Source organism: Emydura macquarii, unplaced genomic scaffold (assembly GCF_026122565.2).
Source record: "Emydura macquarii macquarii isolate MOO-44397 ecotype Brisbane River unplaced genomic scaffold, CSIRO-AGI_Emac_v2 contig_476, whole genome shotgun sequence".
Classification (NCBI taxonomy): domain Eukaryota; kingdom Metazoa; phylum Chordata; order Testudines; family Chelidae; genus Emydura; species Emydura macquarii.
The window spans coordinates 525,032-551,013 of NW_027130613.1; the positions used below are offsets into that span (position 1 = coordinate 525,032).

A 25,982-nucleotide genomic window follows, 5' to 3' on the forward strand; every position below is an offset into this window, starting at 1 on the left:
ATTAGTCTGATTCACTTTTGTTTATAATTATTTGTAATCTGTAACCCCTACACTAGAGTTTTTTTTATTTGCTTATTTTTGAGAAATGCTGGGTGTAAAAAAACCAATCTGAATAAAACAGCTAACCAGAAAATGTTAATATAAGAAAATATCCTACCTAACAGTGCTTTCTAACACACATTTTCTATTTTTATCAACATTCCCTTTTCTTTCACATTAATTGATTTATCAGAATACATCATCATCTTCTTGTGTAGTTTACTATGCTGTTTGCCACATATTTCATTCAGATAGCTTTTAAAAATAAAGTTCAAATCTGTCACAATCATTATCCATTCATCTACATACACAGAGACCAGAATCTCTCAGGAAGATAGAACTCCAAAGCTTAGATATAAAGGAGGAAAAAACTTGCAAATCATATAAAGATAAAGCATAATGATGTAGCAACTTAGGATATTTTGCTGTTTGGAACATTTTTAGTAGTAAAGGGCAAATATACACCAGTAACATCAATTACACAGACCCCAAACTAAACAAACATTAATTTACCTCTAACAACTTCTTCTACAGATTCTGTAGTTGTGGTGGTTGTGGTAGCAATGCTGGTAGTTCTTTCTGAGGTCTCTTCGTACTGTTCCTCTGTCTCTTCTTCAATCTCATCACCATCATCATCGTCATCATCAGCATCTTCGTCCTCCACATCCGCTACTTCTACCTCTTCCTCTGGCTGCTCTTCTACTACTTTGTCATCACTGAAAGAATCAATGAATGAGAAATTTGACAATGGTTTATTCAGAACCTCTTGGCAGTGCGACAAGGAAGCCACTTCTCAAAAAGTAAGAACCTGGGACTCTGGAGAGCAGTGCAGTGAGATTTAATGCGTATTTTGAAAATGAAACAATGACAACAGATCAATATGGATTATGTTCTGTTGACAGCTTAGAGAAGGACGGTATGCAGCCTGTCTCCATGCACTGGAAGAAGAAAGGCTTCATATTAGCCATACCAGATTGTGCCAACTGATTAAGGTCTTGGATGTGCTTGTTTTATGCTACTGTTGGAGGTTTGACAGTTGCTTTGCACTGGAATTCTGTAAAATGACATAGGTGTGTTCAAAGAGACGAATTAAGCCAAGGGTCATGTGCTTTCAACATTAATGATGTTTTCTTAAACACTTACATACCTCAGATTATAATGAGTAAATTGATTATTATCAGAAAATGACATTAAATACTGATAACAATCAATTTACTTAAACTCACCTTCTATTATTATTTGTATTCTGGTAGCTCCCATTACGTGATAGGAGCTGTTCAAACGCCTATGAAGACGTGGGGTAACACTAAGTCTGTGGTACTAGGGGCTTGTCTACACAGGGACATCCTGGAAAATTAATCCAAATTAACTAAAGGTATGAATTTGAAGTGGAGTATGTTAACCACATTAAATACCCGTGTGGATGCTGTTACTCAGAATTAAAGTGGCCTTAATTCAGTTTAGCTTAATTCACTTTGGTACTCATGTGGGATAAACAGGAGTGTCCAAATCACAGTCACAAGATGAAAAAAGTAGTAGTAAGCCCTTGTGTTTAAGCACAAGTCAAGCTAAGGTGTTTGCACCCCTGTGGTGTGTCTTGGGCAGTGGGTCTCACCTTTTACATACCGTGACCTTCTCCTCACTCTGGGACAACCCACCCATTTAGCAACATGGGAAGAGCAGGGTGGTCATTACCTTTTGCCACCTGTTTGTGACCTCCAGGTGGAGAGCCCCTTAGTCTTGGACATCCATTCACATTTTACCTAGGAATGCTGAAAGTAAGGGGCTTCTATGGTTTCTGATTGTAGAGCTCTGAATATGAAATGCTTTTCTTACTTTAACAACCAACCAACATCCTCCAAAAAGAACCACCAAAACAAACTAAAGCAAGCTTGAAAGCAAGTACAAGTAGTTTTCCATCTTCCCTTCAGGTGATTATTTTCAGAGCATCACAAGCTCATAAAGCAACAAAAACACTAATGGAACAAACAAAGGAAAGCCAATTTAAGAAGGGGCAGGGAAAAGCATCATAAAAACCCAAGCATTATAACCCAAGCACTATAAAACCCAAGATCCAGCTGTGTTTAGCTATATAAAAGCAATTCACTTTGCTATGTGAATGCACAATATTCTGTTGTTATATTTGAAGTCCCCAAATTCAATGGTTTGTTTTGGTGTAGAATTCTATATACATCTGATATTTGAAATTGTAGAAAGAGTTATAGCTAGGCCAGGGTCATCTAAAAATACTTAGTAGAGTGATAAAAGTATGTTCTGCATTTGTTTTAGGATCATCACTGGAAGTAGCACATTTTTGATCGTCTGTAGACATTTCATAAGAATGAACACAAATCCACACAGCAGTTACTTGTAGTTGGGAGCACAAATATTGAATTAAATGTGAATAATAAATGATCAAACAATCTAGTTCTGGCTAGAGACATAGTGAGCTATTTACCTGGAATTCAATTTCTGGAAAACAATACGCTACTTCCTTACATGAAAAAAGTGCTTATATACCCCTCATATGAGTGACATATGCTCCTGCACTTACTACATTTTATGCTGGTTGCAAGCACCTGACTATAGCACAGAGGGCCTTGGATTGCTCTTAAATTCCACTGACCCTGTAGACACTAGTGAATCCTAAAGTGTAAGATCAGCCATTTGCCTAAATGCTTTGGAGCCTTGTGGGAGGCACTTTGGTGGGAAGTAAAGAAAGACTATGATGGCTGGGGAAATTGGACTCCTGCAATTATTCTAAAAATCTACAGAAATAAACAAACAAACAATATCCTTTGCACCTCTTTTAGCCTTTCTAGAAAATTATATTCTTGCTATAAAACAGTGCACTATATCCTTCAGGACTCTATCCCAAGGGCAATAATTCACAGAACTGGTTTTATACACATCACTGCATTGGAAGTACTGTGAAAATTGACTACAACACATTATTTCTTCCAGAGATTTTAATGCGAGTCAATCAGAAGGAACCAAAAGTACTGGCATACGAAAACAGTATTTGGCTTTCTCAAATTGAATTTAAAATCTAAAGGTTTATTTCTGTCCCGTCCCCCCCAGTTCCTAAAAACTGATGGCCTCTCATTGTATGCACATAGCCATTTCACAGACTTCTGAAGTAGGATAGTTTCACCATAAAAGGAGTCATTATTTTTTCACTCACTGCATTCAAAGATGACTCTTTAGATGACACACGAGCCAATTTTACTATCAAACATACTCTCTTCATTTTAAAGAAAATGAGGAATTGCAGTTGAAGAATTTAAACTCGTGTTTTAATTTTGCTTAAAGAGAATACGTCTAAAAAGGAACTAACAATAAAACAGAGTACCAGAGAACAGTTTGACTTTGGCTAAGTCTGATGATTTCATTGTACTGTCCTAAATTTATACAATGCAATACTATAAACTGCACAGCACAAATATGCAAATTTAAAACATGATGTCTAGTGTTATATCAAGCCATACTAGAGAAAGCAACTAAAAGAATAGTAAGAGCATGGTTATACTAGAAATCAATGCTAACAATTGTCTCATATGCTCCTCCAACTCAGCTGTGATAGCAGCACTCAGTATATTACTACTGTAGTATCAAGGGACCATGACTTCCCCCCCACTCTCTCGAAGTGACACAGACCTACCAAGAAATAACAACATCATAGTCTTTTGCCACAATCCTTGATTTATATCACTTACACCAGGAGTTCTCAACCTTTTTTGAATCATGCCCCATCTTAGCTTTCTTTTTAGCTTAAAAAAAAAAAAAATAGGTTGGTGCCTCTGCCCCCCCTTAGCGCACTCTCACATGGTTACAACCCCACTCACTCGAATCTGACCCTTCATGAATTAGAAGACTCGCTATACCCACCTACAAAGTTTGATGCACCCCTCCCAGGAGGCACCATGCCCCAGCTGAGAACCGCTGAGCTACGCTCTAGAGGCAGAGTTTGATCAGCTGCAGTGCCAAAAGAGGTCAGTGTCAAGTTTTGTATTTCTGTAAATATTTATATTTGCAGATATGGATTTTGAACCAAATTTTGGTGTTGTCATCAGAGATGTGTCTGCGGCACATGCTTGATAATACCCACACCGAGTGCTAGTGCTTCAGTGATGGTGCTTCAGTGATAAATGATGTATTCTATACTGTATGTGGCCTTAACACTCTCACTCTGGAGACAGATCAAATGCTTTTATTGTTGTTCAAGATAGAAGAGATGCAGTGACTGTTATGTCAGGCACTGCTGCCTGCAGGTTCTGGACACCAGGTGAGGAATAAAAACACACCCACTCCAATTAGGTACACTTATCTTTAATACGCTTTATGCTCCAAACAGCAGAGGGAGCCCCTAAGGCTCTGCGAAGCAACTGCAGGGGAATGCCAGACACTCCAGGGTGAGTTTATGGTGGGGTCTCATAACATAACTCACATTTCAAGCTTTTATACAGCATAACATATTTTCTCTAGAAAATAGCAGGGATTGGCTTATTTACAGCAGGTGGCTTGGCTAACACTTTCACTTTCCTTGGCACAAAACACAATTAGATAAACTGCAAAACAGGTTACATAATCTATTTACTACTCAACCGGTCCTGACCAAACCCGCCACGTCACTATCTCAAACACATCACAACATCTTCCGCAACTTTCACTACAATCCACCCCTTGACGAGGCGGGTATGGTCTGGCCATAAATAATACGCTATAAATACAAAAACTTCTATAAACTCTTTTCAACTTATAACAAACATATCTATTACACATACTAACACACACAATCACACCTAACATCAAAACAATTGGGTGTAACATCACATTTTGGAATTTGCTGGCTCCCGGGGACCAACCGATAAACATATCATACCAATGATGTATAATTAACTGTTGAATATGGTGTGCTGAGTGAACCACCCCTTGACTGTCAATTATCATTTTGATGGCACTGCCCCAGCCATTGCCTCAGTCTGGGCAAGCAACCATTTCACTCACAGCCCGTCCTGCTGCAACTCGTGGGCCCGGGTCAGGGAAACATGATATGCCTGCAGCCACTGGTGCGATAGAGCGACCTGCAGGGTCCTTACTTGGGTTTCACAGATTATCAGCATAAAGCACAAAACACAATCTTTGTTGCAATAATAAATTCATGGTGGTGTTATTCAGCTGCTCCGCTGATGCCCACTTTTCCTGAAGTTCTGAAATACAAAAAGAACATTTTTCTACCCCCTTTTGGGGGTGGCAGATAATTGATTAAAATACCTCTTTCCTTTACAAACCTCCTTGCTGATGGCAGGCAAAATAGGGGAATTACCTCCATATTTTCCTGTGTCTGGTTGACTTTTCCACAGCCATAACTTTGGTTTTTAAAAGATACTGAATTTTATGAAGCACAGAAGTACCCAAAGGGTTACTTTGCTAACAAAACCAAGTCATTAAACCAGGAACTCCTTTTTTATAACACTGTTATCCTTTGAACATTTCTACAACTATTACTTTTGAGCATTTCCACATATCTTAACTGTTTAATTCCCTTCAACTTCTGTAGTATTTATTTTTACCAAAACCATTTTATTAACTCTTCTTTTTCAAGTCACTTACTTGCCTTCCATTTACTATATTTAAACTTTATTATATGACTCTTGGCTGCCATTACTTTTAACATTTAAAGTGTATCCAAAATTCCTTCTATTAAAAATCTCAGAAAAACAAACGTGCAAGTGAGTGTGTGGGGGGAAGCAACCAATTAACCTTGTAAAATCTTTTAAGTTCCAGGCTAACGGCAACACATTCTTTAACAGTTTAATCAGGGATTCACAATGGCTATGATTAGCAGGTGCTCTGCCCTGCTTCAGGGTCAGTCTTTTTACTATTCCCTGCACTGCTTGATTTTTCCTTTCAATATCACGTTAAATGATGTTTTGGAACAATACAAAGGATTTCATCTTTTCTATTAATAAAGTGATTGACTCCTGATCAAGTGCAGCTTGCATGTAGCCTGAATTACAGGGTTCTCACAAAAGCCAAATTGCTGCTGCATCTTTCTGTTTTGTTCCAGAGGGATTACAGAAAGGGGAAATATCTTTGACAAAGGGCAGGGATTGGGGTTTGGAATTGGGATCGTCCTCTGAGGGTGAGGAGTTCTTAGGTTGTTTCTTTCTAAACAGCCCGACTCTCTGACACGGTCCAAATCTATCCCTGCTTAAGTGCCAAGGTTTTTGAGCTTTAAATGCTTGCACTTAGTTTCCTAGTCATTGGCACGGGCAGCAGACGCCTCTACCACTTCCCGAGCCACTAGCTGGGCTTCCCTTGCAGCATCGAGATCATCCCGGAGCGCCTGCACCTCCTTCTCCGTTTCTCGGAGTCGGTCCTCTAGGGAGCACATGTGGCAGATTCCTGCATCCAGGCAAAGCCCCTCTCACTTCAGTGGGCTCTGTGGGGGCAGAGAGGTCAACCCACACAGAACAAGCTGCAAGAGTCAGATCACGGTTTTATTTCTGACAATGGAGTATCAGGGGCAGTAATAATAAGATGGGATCAGGGGGAAGCATGAGATGGCCCACAGCAAAAATTACATCATTACTCAGACAAGGGTGTGAGCAGCATGGAGTAACAAGTGTGTGTGCATGTATATGTTTCCGAGTGCATCACAGTAAATGTGGGTGTTCATGAGGGGTTTGAATGAGGAGCGGGTGAGAGGCTTACAGACTAACTTACAAAGGGAATGAAGTTAAATTTCAACTGTATGGACTACAACTGCAAATTTTTTAAATGGTACAGATCCCTTTATTTTGGGCACAACTTGGATTGCCAACTTCTTTATCTTGGTCATGGTGCATACTCTTACTCCCTCTGACACTGCACTCAAAAACTGGCATCAGAGTGATGCTCTTTCTAGCTATTCTATCTAATAAACCCATCACTTCAAGTTACATCAAAAGTTTTGAAAGAAAGATTTGTTACAGAAGCAGTTAGGCACAAATACTTTCTTTCTTATCAGCTCAAGAGTTTCTTTATGTTTTATTTAACATATTGAGCAGGTGTGCATACTTCACGTTGCTATTGCATTTTACTACTTTGCTAAGCAAACCTTACTCTCAGTCTTGTTGCTTCTGGAACCCTGATCCTTCAACAGCTGTTTCTGCATACTCCTTAACACTCTCTCAGCCAGGTTTTCCGAAGCACCACAGACTGCAGTGTCTAGTTTACAAGGTATTGTTGACATTTTGACTCAACATAATGGTGCTGGCAACAGTATTTTTCAAAGGCTGTTCAAGACATTACTTGATACACTGGCAAGTTCACATATTTGCAAAGCCTTTCCATTATCTGAATTTTACAGTTCAGCAGCAAGCTACAGGGATAAAGGCTTGAATATGGCTTTGAAAATACCTGCAGTGTTCACAAAATCAGTATTAGTGTGTCACATCCTCATGTCAACAAATATGTTGCAGTAATTAGGAATAGTAATTTACAATAAATAACAGACACATGGAGGCTTAAAAGCAACCTTGACCTGTTTCAAAACTCCTTACACAGGGAATATTAAAATTAATTTCCTCACCATGGAAACATTTCTGCTCTGAAACACTGGAGAAGTAAACTAGATCTTAATGTAAATCATCTGCCCTGCTTATTGTATTATCAAACAGAATATTGTTAAGGGACACTACAGTAATACTACTTGACTAATACTTATGGAACCTCTGGTCATTTCAGGCAGATCCAAGCAATTCCATTTGTAACACTGCTTTAAATAAAAGCATATCAACCATTTTAGGCCTAGTGCGCTACCCTCAAACACGCACACATATAAGTCCCATTAATATACACCTCAGCACATATTTGAAGGCAGAATTTAGCTCACAGATATGCATTGATTATTCAGTATGGTTTTTTTTTAAATCCACCACTTTGCTTGGACCTAACACAAGCTTACACTTATTCTGCTCATTCTAAGACCTGTGCATGGTACTGATGACTTCATGGATGCCGGACAAACATCTAAAAAAACCTGAGCTATGCCAACTTCTGTGCCTCTAGGAACACGACAAAATCATCAGAGGAAAGTTTTATTGGTGACCAGACAGCAAGTGTGAGAAATCGGTGAGGGGATGGAGGGTAACAGGTGCCCATATACGAAAAAGTCCGGAATACTAGGACTGTCCCTATAAAATTGGGACATCTCATCACCCTGCTTTTAGGCCTTGTCTACACTGCAAGGTAAGTTGACCTATTACTGTCCACACTATCCTCCTTGGGTCGGTGGCTTGTCTCCTCACCAGGAGTGTTTCCACTGATCTAAGAGGGGAAGTATGGGGAGCTGAAAGCCTGGTTTCTCAGCTCTGCTGGCAGCTCCCCCCCCCTCTGTCCCATTCCCTGCCAGGAGCTGGGGGATGCTACCCGGGGCTTCTCCCCTCCCTGCCAGGAGAGGGGTCCAGCCACTCAGCTCTCCAGGGGAATGGAGGGGCAGTTGGGCTCTAGTTGCCCAGCTTTCTTGTCTATTTAACAGCTCCAAGAACGACAGCCAACAGCCAATGTAAGGGATGCAGTGTTTACACTGACACTACATCGACATAATCCCTTCCCCTCTCATTAAGGTGGTTTTAGTATGTCAGCATAGCAGGGGAGTTACACTGGTGGGAGGAGCATTTCAGTGTGTTCACCTCCACTGTTTTGTAGACAGATGCTGACTTTTGTCACTCTGTTACAAACCCTGTTTTAGAAGCTTCTGTCTCTATCACAAAGATTTTCAAGCTAATACTTGGCAAAAAGTTTCAATTAAGAATTGATATTTAAAATTTAAGGTTACTCTTTTAAACTCACATTTTAGTCACAAACCTGTCACATACCAAAATTAACAAAATGTATATTTGAACACTGGAAAAAAAAATCCTAAGGTTTAAAAACAAGATGTTTTAAAATGTGAAAAGCAATGAGTCCATAAAAGTTGCATTGTGCTTTTGCAATGTTATTTTATTAAAAATAGATTCGGGCTGGATTGTATTTGTACCAGCTACTCTGCTCTGCAAATAGGTGGGGGAATGCTGAATTCCAAGAGAGAAACTCAGCAACAGTAACCAGAAGCATTCTGTTTCCAGACGACAAAGCCATGGAGAATTTCTCTGTGGGGCTGAGGGAGGAACAGCAGCTGTATCTACCTGAAAGAATACAACATCTTTTCCCCCGGTACCATAGGAATGGTGCCTCACCCACTGGCACATCTGTTTGTGAAGTCTAATACTGCTGATGCTACCCCTCTTCCTCAGACCTTGCCCTCAAGGATCAGGAGCACAGGATATCTTCTGTATAAGGCACAAAGACTTCATCCTCTCCAGAAGCACTGCATTCCCCCAACAATTTTATATTTATTTGTATAGGTGATGTTATTTTCTCTATCTCTGGTTCACAATATTTTTTAACGGTAGTTTTCCTACATAAGGTTTTGTTCAACCCTAAGCAAGAAGACTACAATGAAAAGAAAATTTGTGACAGAAAGTGCCTAAAGACACAATTAAGGCAAACACTACTTCAACACATACTCTTATACTTTTTCACTTATAAAATGAAAATTTGAACAAAACAGAGAGAGGTAATGTCACATATAGAAAGCAATACAAATTTACAAACCATGAACAATGAAAATTAACAACTACTCTGATTTCATAGGTAATTCTTTAAACATAGAGCATTCACTTGCTTATGAACAGAATTGAACTTTTAGTGTTTCATTATCAGAAGCAAAGGGGAGATATGGAACTTCCCATCCCTTATTAAGTTGTGCACAAATGAAAAGGATAGATATTTGGCAGGTGATTGAGTTATACACAATTTCCAGAAACAAAGGCCCTTCACAGGTGGCAGGTCAAAGTCGTCTGAGTCTCCAGAAGCACTGTACATATTTTTTTGGAAACTTACAGGATGCAAATCAGAATCACAATGCAATTGCTCAAATGTGATGTATGGCTGTAACTGAAACAGTAAGACTAATATAGCACTTTACTAATGCTTTTGATCAAGAGATATTTATGATGCAAATAGCTGAGGAACTCAATTCTGTATTTACTAACAAAACTGTCTGTTAGAGGGACTGCAGTAATTTGTACATAGGAAAAATCTTTTCCACAACTTTACATGCTGAAGGAAATCAAAACCTCCTTTGAGTGATAGGTGGTAAATCCATGAAAGATGGATCTAAGAGTGCCCAAGAACTTTGTGACTATTCTACCATTCAGAGGAATAAGAGCCAACATAATTACTAATAACCTTAGGGTTAAAAATCAATGCTAAAATATAGACCTTTGGAATGTGAGGATGTAAATCCTTTATTGTTTACTGATTTAACTTTGTTTTTGTAAGTTAGGCATCTGTAAGAAAAAGGCTAATATTTAAATAAAGTGTTAAACTGAACCTAAAGGTGGTATGCTTATAAGGACACTACCTAATTTAATGCTGTGGCCTCAAGGACTAAAAGAGGGACAGAGATATTATGGGCATGAGTACTCACCTTAAAGGTCTAAACCCTGGTCTACACTTACCTGGAAATTTGGCGGTAGTCAAAGGGAGTTACACAAGCTACACAGAGTAGCTTATGTCACTCCCATCGACAGCTGTGCTTCCCTTCTGCACGCCGTCTTCACTGCACTGCACTGACAGGAACCGTGTTCCCATGGATGCAGCGCTACGCCACTTGAGGGGGTGGATTTACTGTGTCGACTTCCTCCTGATTGATTGAGAAGGTCTACACTGACCGCTCAATCGATGCAGAAAGATCGATCTGACGGTGGCGACTTTGCCACCGTCAGTATAGACATAACCGAAGAGTAGGAAATACATTTTTCAATTCAATTTTCTGAAGTGTCTGTCTGAGCTGTAGTGCTGAGTTTAGGCACAAAGCAGAAAGTGAAAGAGTTTGGGCCAGATCTTCAACTGGTGTAAACTGGCATAATTCCTTTGAGGCCAGAACTGACACACCAGCGAGAATTTACACCAGCTGAGAATCTGGCCCAAAGTGTCCATTGTCCATCATCCTTTTGCTTTCAGATAAACAAACATAAATAAAGGATTTAGGAATTTACTTTGTTTTTCCTACTAGAGCTACATTTTGTCTACAGCAGCTTTTCCAATCAATCAGGCATCTTTCAACAATCAGGAGAAACAAAATGCATACCAAAAGCAATGTTAAGCATCAAGATTGCATGGTTAAGCACTCAAAAGTGAGGAAATGATAAAGCTAAGGTTGCACATTTTATAATACAACGAGACCTGACAATTAATGAATGGAATCTACATTTTTGGAGTGGCAAATCTGTAATTTCCAGTTATTCTTCTGCTGCTTTCTCTCACATAAGTGATTGCCTTGATGTTTATGTATAGTTTCCCCAAATAGCTGCAATTATGTTTGTGAAGCCTATTTTGTAACATATAATAATTCATCTTGTTTTTCTACCACCAAAGTTTATTTTTGTGTTGTGGGCTTTAGAACATTATTTGTATTATGAAACTCTGTTCAAGAAATTCTTCCAATGCATATCTAAAATTTGCACAATTGTTTCAGTGTAGAACACTGGACACTAGAGAGATGTGAATAACATTTACCTATGAGCACAGGAATTTCCACTTTATACATGCCAAAGGACTCTCACCGTGGAATGTCAGAAATAGTAACACACCGTTTGCCATGTATATGAGCCACACATGAAAAGTTATTGACTATAGTACATCATGAGCTTCAGTGTAACTTTAATTGGCCATTGAGTGTAGATCACATCATCAATGTAAGAGGTACACAGAAATGTTGCATGTTGTGTTCAATGCACAGTACTGCAATTACTGCTTTTGCTGACAGCAGGGTACACTGTAAATGAAATGTTAATTGGTGAACTTCTTGCAGTTTTGTTTTGATAAAGTAAAGTTCTCAACACACCATTGCGGTGGTTACATATCTCAAGACATTTTCTGTACTTTAGTTTCTAACTAAATGATCTAAATGACGCTTGGAAGCATTATTTAATCAAGCAAACAAAAATGATTAATTTTCAAAGACAGCATTATAATGAAAGCCAAATCCACAATGCATTCAGGAAAGTAAAAGACTAAAATGCTGAAATTCAAATTCCTACCTAACAGCAAGTAGACAAGACTTACAATAAAATAAACAAATATATATTTCTTATCCTTCCACCACTAATATATATTTATACAGTTTTTTACACAACCTTTAAACGCATACAAAACTATTACAATTGTTATGACATTATGTTATTCTCTGAATTTGACTTGTTTTAAGAGACTGTGTAAAATTTTCAAAGGTATCTAAATGACTTATCAGCTAAAGTCCCAGTTTCAAAAGTAACTTAGAGGATGGATAAAAATAATTTATTTTAAAATAAGAAATTAAATTTTCTGTTTAAATCAGATTTTATTAATATTAATGAAATACAGAGTTTTTAAAAATAAATTATTTAAAATTAAATTTGAAATTATGACAACCTATGCTAAGGCCTAAATTTATTGTAATCTATTAAAATCATTTACATTAAATATAAAAAATAATATTAAGTGGTCCATGTTTGCTACCCAATTTTAAACCAGTGTTCCTCAACTTTTTAAGTAGCAAGTACCCCCTGACTTCTGAACATTTTAATAAGTTACCCCAACACTCAATTTTCCACTCTGAGAAATACATTTTTTTTCCCTTTTACCGCTGGATGACTGTATTTCTTGTAAAGCAGGAGAGTTCTGCAATGCTGTGTGGCTGTGGCAGATCACAAAATCCCCGGCTGTTTCTCCCCTCCTTCCTCCATATAGGAGCAAAGGTCAACGCCAGCCAATCACTATGGCCTGACAGCGGGGTCAGGTGGTGTTCTTCTCACACAGGCGGGAACTTGTGAGGTATGAGCAGGCACTAGCAGCCCACCAGAGTGGATAGCAGCGCTCCCCATGGCCGTCCCTAGGGGGTTGCGAGCCTGGGGCAAATCACACTATGTGGGCCCCTAAAGATTTTTATACTGGTAAAATCTGGGGCTGTCATAGTTGTCAATTTCACTGCTCAGCTACAGCAGTGAAATTGACAAGTAAACCTGTGGGTACAGCCCGGCTCCAGGACTGGACAAACTGCTGGGCTCTCCGCCCGGCTTTCTGGGCACTGGGCTTAGAGCCCGGGAGGTGAGCAACTGCCACCTAATCCAAGCTAGGGCAGAGGAGGCTTCTGCGCAGGCTGGGACCTGGGGATGTGGGCAGGCAACTGCTGCCCATCTTCAAGTCAGGGTGCGGGAGCCTGTCTCTTGGTTCAGAGCCGAGCCATGGGCGGCCACCGGAAGCCAGCCGCTGCCACCCGGCGGCCACCAGAAGCCAGCCGCTGCCGCCCGGCGGCCACCAGAAGCCAGCCGCTGCCGCCCGGCGGCCACCAGAAGCCAGCAGCTGCCGCCCGGCGGCCACCAGAAGCCAGCAGCTGCCGCCCGGCTCCCTTCACTGGGTTTTTTGCCGCGTACCCCCTGCCTGTGTCTCGCGTACTCTATACCACAGGTTGAAAAACTATGTTTTAAACAAAGTAAAACCACTGAACTGGTGTAAGTCACTGGCTAAGTACCTGGAATCAGATTTGCTAAGGAGCTAAACCATCAACAGTAACCTCTTCTGTGGGTGCACAGAGAATATTTTCTTCATTTCAGTTTATTCAAATTGTCCAGTTCAATGACTTGTTCATTCAAAGTAAAGAAACCAATTGGGAGTCGAAATAACAGGAAAGCTAGTTTTCTCTTCCAATCTATGAATAAAAACTAGGTGCAAGAGGGTGAGACCTACTAGTTTTAAAATCTTGAAGGACCTGGTGAGACCAGAAACAATCAGTTCGACAGACTGATCGATAGATACAGTCAGTTTTAAATTAAAATCATGTCTCAATAACCTCTCTTTGTTTATTATCCAGCACACTTAAGGTTGTTTTATTTAATAAAGTTAAAATGCCACTTTTGTGCATTTTTAATTTAATTTGATTTCCATCCAAATAGAGCTTGACCCAAATGGCAAGTACAAATGAATCATCATCTAGTATATAAGAAATGCATCAGTCATCATTTTCTAACACAGTAAAACATGCAAAACATTAAAAATCTGAATAAATGTACTTTAAGCTAACTAATTGCTTAAATAAAGGTATATAGATATAGTGTATCTTTCCTAGTTCACAAGAAGCAGCACCAAATTTAAAGCAAAGAATATACTTGATTGCAAATCAACATGTTTTAATGGTTCTGAACCAATAAGAATCAACTTTTTTTTTTCTTTTCTTTTTTTTTTTTTAAAGAAAAAAAAAGTACAAATGCAAAACATGATTAAAAGCAATGATTTGAATCAAGGTTTTCTGCTTGATTTAAATCATGATTAAAATTGATGATTTAAATCATTTCTCCCGGTCAATACTCCCCAACTTTATACTGCAAAAACTCAAAACAAACAGATCAAATATTCTTGTACACATACCCACACAAAATCCCATCGCCTGGCAAATATTTTGGACAACATTTCATACATATTACATCCAAAAAGCTACATTAAAAGAACTTTTAAGTGCTTGTCCAGATGAACAGTTAGTGTCCAGCAAGCTGGGGTGTAAATCTACTTTGCACTAGCCTGCTGTGCAATACCTGTCCATGTGGACCCTACTACCATGAACTAAAAGTTCCCTAGTGCACTGAGATCTATTCTGCTTTGTAAAGGAAGTAAAGTGCACTAGGCTATGGAACTTTTAGTGGACTTAGTCCACATGGAGAGTTAATGCGTGTCAAGCTAGGGCAAGGTAGATTGACACCTCATCTTGCCACATGCTAACTGTTCATCCAGGCAAGTCCTGTGGGTGCAGAGTCAAGCATTCATCAGTTTACAAATGCCAAAATTAAGATGTCTGTGCAATTTTAATCCCTCTCCCCTCTCCAGTGTAACCATGATAGTGTTGAATTTATATGATCACATACTATTCTTTCCATATGACCCTCCCTCACTCGGTACACAGAATGGACAATGCTTCCTGAATGAGCAGCTATTCAATGTTTCATCTTCATTGTTCAATGTATGGTTCCGTGTCTTAATTCTACACACCCTTCACTGAATGGAGAATTACTAGTTTCATGAGCTTTTCCATGGCACTCATCACGGTAGTATCTCAGTAAATTTATCTTCACAATACCCCTATGAGGTAAGGTAGTATTATTTCCATTTTACAGATGGAGAATGGAGGCAGAGTCACAATATCAAGAGTGTCCACTAATTTTGAGGACTCAGTTTTAGATGCTTATGAGAAAGCAGCATTTTATAACACTTTATTTGTTCAGATCAGCTCCCAATGACTTCGGTTGCAGTTGAGAGTGCTCTGAGAGATCAGAACAAACCCCAGGAATCTCAAATTGTGCACCCAGAAAATACTTGATTAGTTTCTGAAAAGTGTGAAAAATTTGGTTTAAGTGACTTGAGAGGAACTTTGTGCCAGAGGCAAAGATCGAAACAAATTTTCCTGGGTGACATTCAGTTGCCTAAACCATGAAAACTTCCCTTCACTTTTCTTGCTTTTCTTGTTCACTAAATACCTTCTAAATTTTGAAGCAAATGAGGCAGGGATGTTGTGGAAAAATATTATTTCATCATGCAACTAAGGCCTATATCATAATGCATACACATAGGCAATCGTCTGGCATTTTGGGTGTTTGCTTTGTAACTTCAGCATTCTTTAATGTAGTTTTTTGTATGTAATTTCGTATGCAACTTCCTAAGTTTTTAAAGAAGCAAACTAAAAAAAAATAAAAGTTCCATCATGTGGAAACAATGCAACTCCCACATGGTTCATCAGAAGGGTTAGAAAGTTTAGGTCCACAACACAGGCCTTTACCACACAATAACTGAAAGCAATAGTACAGCCAGCCACTAGAGAGAGATGAGGCACATATTTTGCCAATGTGTTTCACAGCTATTTGCTAGCAGCAGAGGAATGTTGAGACTCAGGAACCTTGATTCTGTTCCAGGTCCTAAGTGTTCTCTGGTGGTTTCAGAACTTTATGTCCATCTCTCACTCCCCCCCACACACCTGACCCCTTCTGCTCTTGGTCCCATTCAGCCTGTCTTTGTCCCCGTTACAGTCTCCCCACACCCTCTGGTTCCAGTTTTCCACCAGCCACCCTTGGTTCCCCATCCCAAATCGCCTGCTCATGACTCCTAGGAAGGGTTTTAGCTCATTTAAAAACTCTTAACTACTCGCCCATGTCCCATTCTCACTGTCTCTTGTCCTAGCCTACTCTCCAAGCCCCTCTGCATTTCAGTCAGGCTGCTTCCTCCTCATCCTCTTGGCTGCCCGGATGCCAGCAAGGGGTCTGTTGAGAGCACAGAAGAGACTATCTTTTTATTCTGTGTTCCAGTACCTGGTGTCACATAGCCTGCAGCAGCAATTGCATGGAAAGTCCTCATCAGTCTCCACACCTCTGGGCTGCAGCATGCTCATTGTGGACAGATTCTTCTGAGAATTTAGCTGCCAAATTCTAACAAGTCTCTGCTGAGCATGCATGAACTTAGATTTTTCAAAGGCTTGTAAGTTGGCTAAAGCTGGGCAGTTTTTCATGTCAAAGGCACATCCCTAACCGTAGGGCAACCTCCTGGTCATATTTCAATTCTTTGCTCCCAAACATGGAAGCACTAGAGCTTTTCAACCATTTAGTTATAAGAATTTTTAAGGGAAAAACATATTTTCCCTTAGCCCTGTTCTACGAAAAAGCTGAACTGTTCTTTTGCTGAAGTTTTCCAAAAAAGTTCAGCCTGTGACAGACACAGGTATGAAAAATTTCAGCCTAAATGAGTAGAGTTCAGCTAAGTTAAGCAACCGAAAACAGTTCTATAATTGACAATGTTGTGCAATCTTAACTATATGCATTGCTAGTTATGCTGCCTATAAAAGAACAAATAATGGATGCAATTATAAAGCTATAAACGGTGGTTATTATGACATAATAATGAACCAGAAGTAGGAAAAAAAGTGGTTTCAACACAACCCCCAAGACACATTAGTAGCCCCAATCAATTTGGCATTTTGTGGACTATGGAGACAACATTTTCAGTTGTATACCTCTGTCACTCCTACTTGCTAGGAATAACTTTTACCAAAATTAATTTGCAAGTGTCTTTTTGTGTTGCTTGTATCTGAAAGAAGTTCTTTTACTCTGATACTTGTCCAAGTCCTCAAAGGATAAAGTGTCCTATTTCCAAGAAGGACTGCAATTTTGAGAGTTCATATTTTAAAGTGATGAACTGATTCAAATCCCACTGAAGTCAATGGCAAATTTTCAGCTGACTCCAATGGGCTTTAGCTGAACCCCTGGACAAGGACGTTAAACAAATTACACGTCTCATGTATTATGTAACCATCTTCTGCATTAACTGTACTTCAGTATTATTCTGTCACAAGTACACATTTATCATAATGCACTAGAGTGAATAAAAAGAACTGCATTGGCAGTGTAATTCTTTTTTTTTTTTCCAGGAGAGCTTTTTAATTTTGTTTTCTACTCCCAGAGAAAGAAGCAGTTAATTTTTTGTGAGGTTTTTTCAGTGCTAATCTGAAGTCATTAGTTCCGACTCACACCACATCAACAGAACCACCCTCTTCAATTACAATATGCAATGAGAGAATCACAGTCTGCATTTAGACAGAGCTTTTATTTAAGTTTCCCACCATTTCATCGGCACCAGTGCAGCTGTGCTAAGGGCAGCCAACAATACCAGTTAGTCACTGGTATTTGTACTACTGTGTGATCTAACCCTGCTCAAGGAAAATTGAAAAGATACAGGGGTAAGAACTCAGATAGCCTTGTCTACAGTAGAGCGCTCCCTTGCTGGACCCTGGTGATGGTGCAGTTATGGGAAATTTTAAGAAAAAAGCTTCACTTGCCATCGAAGAGACCATAAGTATTATTCAGTGCTGATTTTAGAATTTTGGCCTGCTTTATCAGGATCCGGTGGACTTCATGTGGACTTTGTAAACTCTGTTAGCTGAACCACTTTGGTTCAACGAGTTTCTACACTCCTTTGGCAGAACATATGATTGATCTATTCCAGAACATTGTATTGTATTTCACACAACATCATGTACCGTCATTAGATCACCTCTACAATGATAACAATTTATATCCTTTAACAGAAGGAAACAGAACAATGTACTAGTTTTCACATATCAAAGTTTTAAAATACTTTGTAAAGAAATTAAGAAAATTTCCAGACAAGGCTCCATTATGATGAGTTAATGTTATAAACAGATAACCTTTAAAATAAAACATTATAATAGTGTAGTTGTGAAAGAAATTTGAAAGATTGGGAATTAAAAATGTGTTTTCCATAGACCACCTTATATCTCACCTCACCAGTAGCCTATCACCTAACCACCATACCATGTCCACTTTTCCAATAAGGACCACAAACTTTAAGGAGCAGACTATAAACCTAGTAAAGATATAAACAAATCAGAACTACTGGAAACATCTCATGGAGAAAAATCTCTTTGAAACCATCATCTTTGAAGCCATCTCTTTGGCCATCATGTGCCAGCAATGCCCCTCTGCCATGTACATTGGCCAAACCGGACTGTCACTACGTAAAAGAATAAATGGACACAAATCAGACATAAAAAATGGTAACATCCATAAACCAGTCGGAGAACACTGCAATCTCCCAGGACATTCTGTAGCTGACTTGAAAGTTGCCATACTTCTACAAAAAAACTTCAAAAACAGACTTCAGCGAGAAACTGCAGAGCTGGAACTCATATGCAAACTTGACACAATCACACCGGGTCTGAATAGGGACTTGGAATGGTTATCTCATTACAAGAAGTAATTGTCACTGTTCACACATTCTCACATTCTAATCAATGGTTGTGAATAGGCGTCATCTATTCTAACTGAATGGACTTTGCTAACACCTATCTTCCCCATTGTTGTTCCTTACCCTTGGATGTATATATATACATATATATATACATACCCCCTATCTGATTTTTGTTTCTTGCATCTGACAAAGTGGGTTACAGCCCACGAAAGCTTATGCCTGTAGAAATTAAATTTGTTAGTCTTTAAAGTGCTGCAGGATTCTTGTTGTTTTTGCTGTATACAGACTAACACGGCTACCCCTCTGGAATTTTTTGTCAGTTAAATGCAGAAGTGTGGTATTAACCTCCTGCAAGATACTGAAAGTTCACTGAAGTCAAATAGGAGATCTCATGGCTGACAAACTGAGTCTTCATGGAAGCAAGAAAGCTCGTCTTTTTCTTATTCATCCTTTCCCAGATTAGATTTATTGTTTCTGCACAAGAGCTCGACCATCATTAGAGTTAACATTTTATACTCAAATGGTGCTTGGAATTGCTACTGCAGCACTATAGCAATTACCTCTCAAAGCAATAAGCTGTTTCATCAGTTCCATTCTTACTCTACTCAACCATTTGCAGAGATTCAACATTGTATTTGTCTTTCTGGACTCACTAATGCTCACATGCCCCTAAGCTTTCTCTGCTTTGTTTATTTAAATAGCTTCCATGAAAAGAAAGATTAGTTATTAAAAACCATTTATGCACCAAAATGTATTCAAATCTAAACATTGCAACTTGTCAGCAAGGAGGCAAATACAGGAAATTAAAAATTGTAAATAGAATTTGTTATCAAATATGTTTTTAATCTAAAACATGTAACATATTATTCCAAGAGATGCAAAATACATGCAGGAACATTATGTCCATAATTAATACAATATATTTAACAGCCACAGGTAACATAGTTAAAAAGTTAAAAGGAAAAGTTCAGTTTTTAATCTTAAAAAAGGCCTTGGTGAATATCTTCAAAGTCGTGACTGCCCTGGGATTCAAAGCTTAGCTCCCCTCTCACCTTTTATCCCCACATGGCAGTTGAGCTATGCTTTGGATGCACTTGCTAAGACTGAACTTTTCTAAGATCAGCTATAGATTTTTTTAAATTGAGGGCCTTCTTTAGAACTTTATCTATCTAGACATGAGAGACACAGTGTGAAGTTGTATCGTTTATTGGACCGACTTCCGTTGGAGAAAAAGGCAAGTTTTCGAGCTCCACAAAGAAGACATTACCTCACCCATCTTGTCTCTCTCATATCCTGTGACTGTTTTTAAAGGGTTCATTTTTGTTGAATAAAGCATTTTTACTGAAATTATACATATAATTTTAAACAGTCAGAGAAACAGCACTCTGCGGCAGTATGGTGAAAGCCACTGGCTGGCACCCTGTGAGCTAGTAGGGTAACCTTGCCACCACCTCTCCCGCCTCCAGTACAGGGCCTGTGATAATGGCCCTGCTGCCTCCCCTATTTCCTTGGGAAGCTGGCTGGGCTGCCTTGCTCATCTATGCCCTGGTTCAGCCTCTCACACAAGAGCCAGGCGAGGAAAGAGGCATGGCAGGGAAGACACAGCAGCAACAGCAGCAGCTCTGGGGATTCTGTGCAGCGGCCCCATCCCCCATCTAGAACCAGCATTAAAAATCTCACTGTGATTTGTAAGTGTTCTGCCTCACTGCCAATTTACACATTATGTGGGCTTCAAATATTTTCGCAGCATAAACATGTGTAAGAATCGTTCTTTTCTCTTCAACCACAAGTAATCCAGGAAGGGGTAAAACAAGAAAAGCCTATTATTTAAGCAGCATATAATAGACACCTGAACGAGGCACACTGGGGATCTGCTGTTTGTACCAAGTAGAACATATGTAGTATCAGGTACAACTGATGAGGAATCCTCAACCACCACTGATGACCATTCCAGAGAAAACCCACCTGCAGTGGAACGTACAAAGTGCATCCAAACACTGTAATGGACACACGATGCAGCACAGCAGGTACAGCAGCAATTCAGCAGAAGAAGAATTAAAGCCATGTGACAGGTATAAAGCACACTGTGAACAGTCAGAGCAGGCAGGAATGTGAAAACCTGGGGATGTGTCCGGGTCAAACGGTGAACTCCATTTTGTTTTGTGAACCCCATTCTGTTTCAGGGTTTCCACCTTGTACTGTAACTTTCATTTTGGACCGTGACCATGCTGCTTTGCAACCTCCTTTGTGGATTAAAGCATCTTTTTTTGTAACAGGGGCCTGACGCCTAGTGGAAATGTTGGCCAAATCTTGTTTTTGAAAAATACATGAAAGAACAGAGCCACAAACACCCCCCTTCCTACCAAAAGGCACTTCAGCCTGACACACTGTAACTTTAATCAAAAGTTAAAACCTCAACTAACTCTTATTGTTTTACCCTTTGAAATGTTCACTTACTTTCTATAAGTCTATTTGTTTTAAGACCATTTTATCTGCTAATTTTACTCACTTGCAATATATTTGTAAGTATAAAAAGCCACACCGTGAAATGTAATATATCTACTTCCAATTGTAAGACACTGTCAAAAATGAAATAATGTTTGCTTTAAAAATAATATGCAAGTTCTTCAGCTAGGAGTTGGCACTGAGTGATTGGAGTGCGAATGGCTGAGCAATTTAGGTGGGTGTAGACAGGGAGAGTGATTGAACAATTGGTCTGAGTGAGGGATGTTGAAACACACGAAAAAAAAACACCAGCCTCACCTAAAAGGCTTGAAGGAAGAAGAAAGGAGCGAAGATAATAACTTTCACCATTCAAATGGCCGAAGAGGAGTCCACCCTGATAACTTTGGAGCCAGCGCATTTCAAAGCACAAAATCTGATCAGGCTTGCAACAATGTGGGTGATTAAGAATCACACCAAAAATGCAGTTGCAGCATGACAGTGCAAAACCCACAGACTTACATGGCGTCTTTTCCCTATAAAATGGGACAGAAAGACGACAGCTGGAGGTTCGGGTCTACATCATCACATCAGCCAAGAGTACCGATGCGCATCGGCAGAACCTTGCTCCTCACCCTTGTGCCCTAGTCTGGCCAGTGACTACCACGAGCACCAAGAGGCTGGTAACTATAACATCTGTGAGACCCTTATGTATGCTTGTCTGTCTCCCTGTCTGTGTATGCCTGTCTGTGTGTATGAGTGTGAATGAAAGTACCAATTGAAACATGTGCCTCTGTAATTGTAATATTGATACAATGTTAATACTGTTTTCCCATTGTTTACATTATTAGTACTATTTTACTAAGTAAAGAACAATATTAATGTTGTTACAGTGTTGATACTTTTCTTTTTATTGGTAATATTTACCAAATTTCTGTATTCACAATAAACGTGGCTTGTTGCCTTATCCCCTGAAAAGATCCTGTGACATTAGTTATTTGGATAACAGAAAGACTGCCTGAACCAGTGCTGAATGACTCTCCCCTTCTGGAACAAGGGGCTTTGTACTGGTAGTGCCACTGAGTTTGAATTACTCTCTACGCATAAACCTGGGAGTGGGGAGGGGAACTGGAGCCTGTAACTCCGCTGGCAGAAGCACATGAGCAAAAGGGGGACAGAGACTATTTTAAAATGGGGGGTGGCTTCATTAAGCAGGATGCCATCCATTGCCACATACCAAAAAGAAGTAAAGGGGGGTGGGAGAGGAGAAAGAGAAGGAGGAGAAACTCTGCTGAGTCAAAGGACATAGGACTCAGAGAAGAGGTGAGATCAGAATAAGGGAGCCTGTGTTCAGGATTTCATTGTTTTTCACAGATCTGTAACTCCCCAAATGCTTACAAGATAAAAAGCTTGTAGTTAAAAAAAATTTCTCTGCTATGCCCTTGTTTTCCTGCCACATTGTCCCTGAAGAGTTTAATTAGAAACCAGACCTTCCACAGCCAGGTGGACTCCGGGGGAAACATGTCTAAACAACTGGGGGGTCCCGAAAGGGCTGATGCAGTCTAAGGCAGCTGGACTGAAGGGTCCCAATGTCCCGGAAAGGTGTAATACAAGGGTTGAGCACCTGTGCCTTTGAGATCCAGAGCTCAGAACAGTGACCAGTAACTACCCAGACTTATGGGCTTAGAAACGTGTGACCAAGCAGTTTTGTCACTCACAAAAGACTGGTAACCATTCAGAGAGTGGGTGTGGACTAGGTTTTAACAAGGAGTATTTGGTAACATTGACATAGCTACTACTGCATGAAAATTAAAGAAGAGTCAAATTTGGTAAAACCAGCTAAAAGGCCCTATTTGCAAAACAGGGCTAAAAACACAACACAAGACTGATCAGCTGTAATAAAAAAGAAAACAGAAAAAGCACACCTTATCATTATTTAAATATTCAATTACAGATTCACTCTGCATTAATTCTAATTAGCCATTTTGCACTTTTGCGAAAGCACTGGACAAAAATATCAAAATAATACAACTGCCACAGAAGTGCTAAGGAATTCTTAAAATAGAATGATGCTGAAGTCATAGCATAAAATAATGAAGTCTTTTTAAAATAAAATCTTCTAATTTTACTTATCTTTGTATAAATAGAAATGTTTCACAGTAACTGACAGCTAAGTGCATGATAAAGCAATTTCACTGATAATTACTGCAGGCTCAAAAACTGCACTCCTTTCTCTGTTATATCTCTGAAAGGCCTATTCCAAAGGCCAATTTCTTACAGTGCAAAGAAGATGTTAAAAGCTGTCACTGGAAACTACTGCTGCATTGTGTGCGGTTAATCTGACAGTCCGTTTAAAAGACCCTGATTAATCTACTACAAATAGGATCACAAATTTGTCAACATCAATATGGGACACTAAATTACATGCATTCTATTTTTTCTTGAAAGGCTAAGAAAAATGCAGCCCAATTACTCTATAAACTCAAACTCTTGACAAGATCATTGCACAAAGGAGATACAAAGTTAATTAACTCAATATATAATTGAGAGAAATGAAAGTAAAAGTCAATACGAAAGTTAAAAAATAAAAGGAAAAAAACCCCACAGACTTCTGTTACAGTTGCATGATTTCTAATAAATTCTTCCCCAAAAAAGTCAGGTTCTAGTGGACAGAGCACTGGCCTGGGACTCAGGAAACCTCGGTTCAATTCCCAACTGTACCATTAATCTGTTGTGTGACCTTGCGCTAGTCACCTTTCCTCTGTGCACTTGTTTTCCTTTACATTGTCTGCCTTGCCTATTTGGACTGTAAGGCCTACAGGGCAAAGATACCAAAATATCCTAGGCACTTTACAGTAAAACAAATACAGATCAGCTGTTTATTTTAAATTACTTGTACAATAATAAAATAATAAAATTCCTTTTACTGAATTCTTATCCTCCTTTCTCCAGCCATTGGCATTCCTCAATGTTCTGTCATTGCTCCTTTCCTCTTCTCCAGCCCCACCTTCCCCCATGAACACAAATACTGTGTGCATGCCCCCACCTCAACTCATTCACTTCTAAGGTTTCAACCTCTACTTTTATGTGGATTACTTGCAAATTTACCTCTCACCTCTTGCTCCCCTTGGTTGATCCACTGCTATCTAAAATTTGCTGTCTCCAAAACTGACCTTGTTTTTCCTCTTAACTTGAATGCCCTAAAATCTACAAAAGCCACATCTGAAGGTACTAGCACCAGTTGTTTTTTCCATCACCAGTTATGGGGAAAATAAGTGTTCACACTCACATCAGCCAACTGATTTTGCTAAAGCTTTACCACCTTCCCCAAAAAAGAAAGAGAGTCTCTTCTGGGGCATGTCCAAGCATATAAAATTGCTGTTCAGGAAAATTGTGTTTTAAAAAGTTAAAAGCTACTGAAAAAAGAGGGCTCCGAAACAGAAGCTTGAATTCAACCTTCATTAATGCAGGAGTTACCAGCACCTTCTGTTCTTTATATACAGTGTCACATAACATACATATACAGGGACAGCCTATAAGCTTTTTGGAAGGCTGAATGATGAAAGGAACTGTAAATCTAAGGTTATCTACTTATGGGTGAAAATACATGGAGCCAAGTAAACGTTCCTAACAAAGAAAACTGCTTTAGTGGTATAAAAACATTAGTTTAGTGATATTAAAATATCAGCATCCCTCCCTATTGATTTTAGAGCTAAGGTACAGAAATCCAAAATTTGATAATTTCCTATCTGACACATACTGTAGCTTAATATATTATATGACATAGGTTTGTTATTCTATCAAGGATACAGCATTTAAACTTACTCATGTTTGAAGTGGGAAAACCTATTTTTGTAACTTAATATCAAAGATACTCTAATTTTGATGCCAAAGGATTCTCATTAATAATTTTCATGAGTATATTTTTGGCTTCCAGGCAGAGTGGGGGGACTGGATGAAGTCTCAGGATTGAAGAGGCGGCAAGCGAAACTAGTGAATTAGTTTATAAGAACTACAAATTGCTGAGCTCTTCATTTTAATTAAAGTTAAACTATTTCATAAAAGGAACTTGGTCTTTCCATATCTGCTGTACGTATTTCTATATGAAAAAAGCTTTTACTATTCACTTGGAATTTTAGGATATGATTCAAATGTAATTCCAGTTGATGCTCTAACAGGGTATTAGTAATCTGAAGTCATCCCTGACCTGCTTAATTTAAAACTTGAATTGCTTTATGAGTCAGTAGATTATATATGCTTCCCCATGACAAACATGAACAACTGAAACAAATGGGTAATTTAGACTGCTCTATGTGCATCCCTTGTCATTGCTGTTAATTGTTGTAATGTGCACCATTATAAAAGCATTTTTATTTCATATTTTAGATATCTTTAACCAGACATTTTAAGAGAGAATATTTCATTTTTGAAAATTTGTCCATCTTTATATAGGAAGAAATTGATTTGAGGGTTGCAAACATTTTTCATTTATAATTTTTAGGCTAATATTCCCATTTTAGTTTAGTCATTTTAGTCATTGCTAAGGCAAACTATACACATTTAGCACTATTAATCTTTCCACATAAATTTATCCATCTTTCCCCTAATCATTTTCATTGTTCTTCTCT

At 39.0% G+C, this 25,982-nt stretch overlaps 1 protein-coding gene across 4 annotated transcripts in view; it reads right to left on the reverse strand.

The window, feature by feature from the left end:
- APP (amyloid beta precursor protein) overlaps positions 1 to 25,982 on the reverse strand; it is a 386,748-nt gene that overhangs the window by 150,355 nt on the left and 210,411 nt on the right. For all 4 annotated transcript variants that reach the window (XM_067538217.1, XM_067538219.1, XM_067538215.1 and 1 more), the window contains exon 6: positions 553 to 755. In XM_067538217.1, the coding sequence (XP_067394318.1) occupies positions 553 to 755 (203 nt within the window). The remainder of the gene's footprint in view (positions 1 to 552; positions 756 to 25,982) is intronic.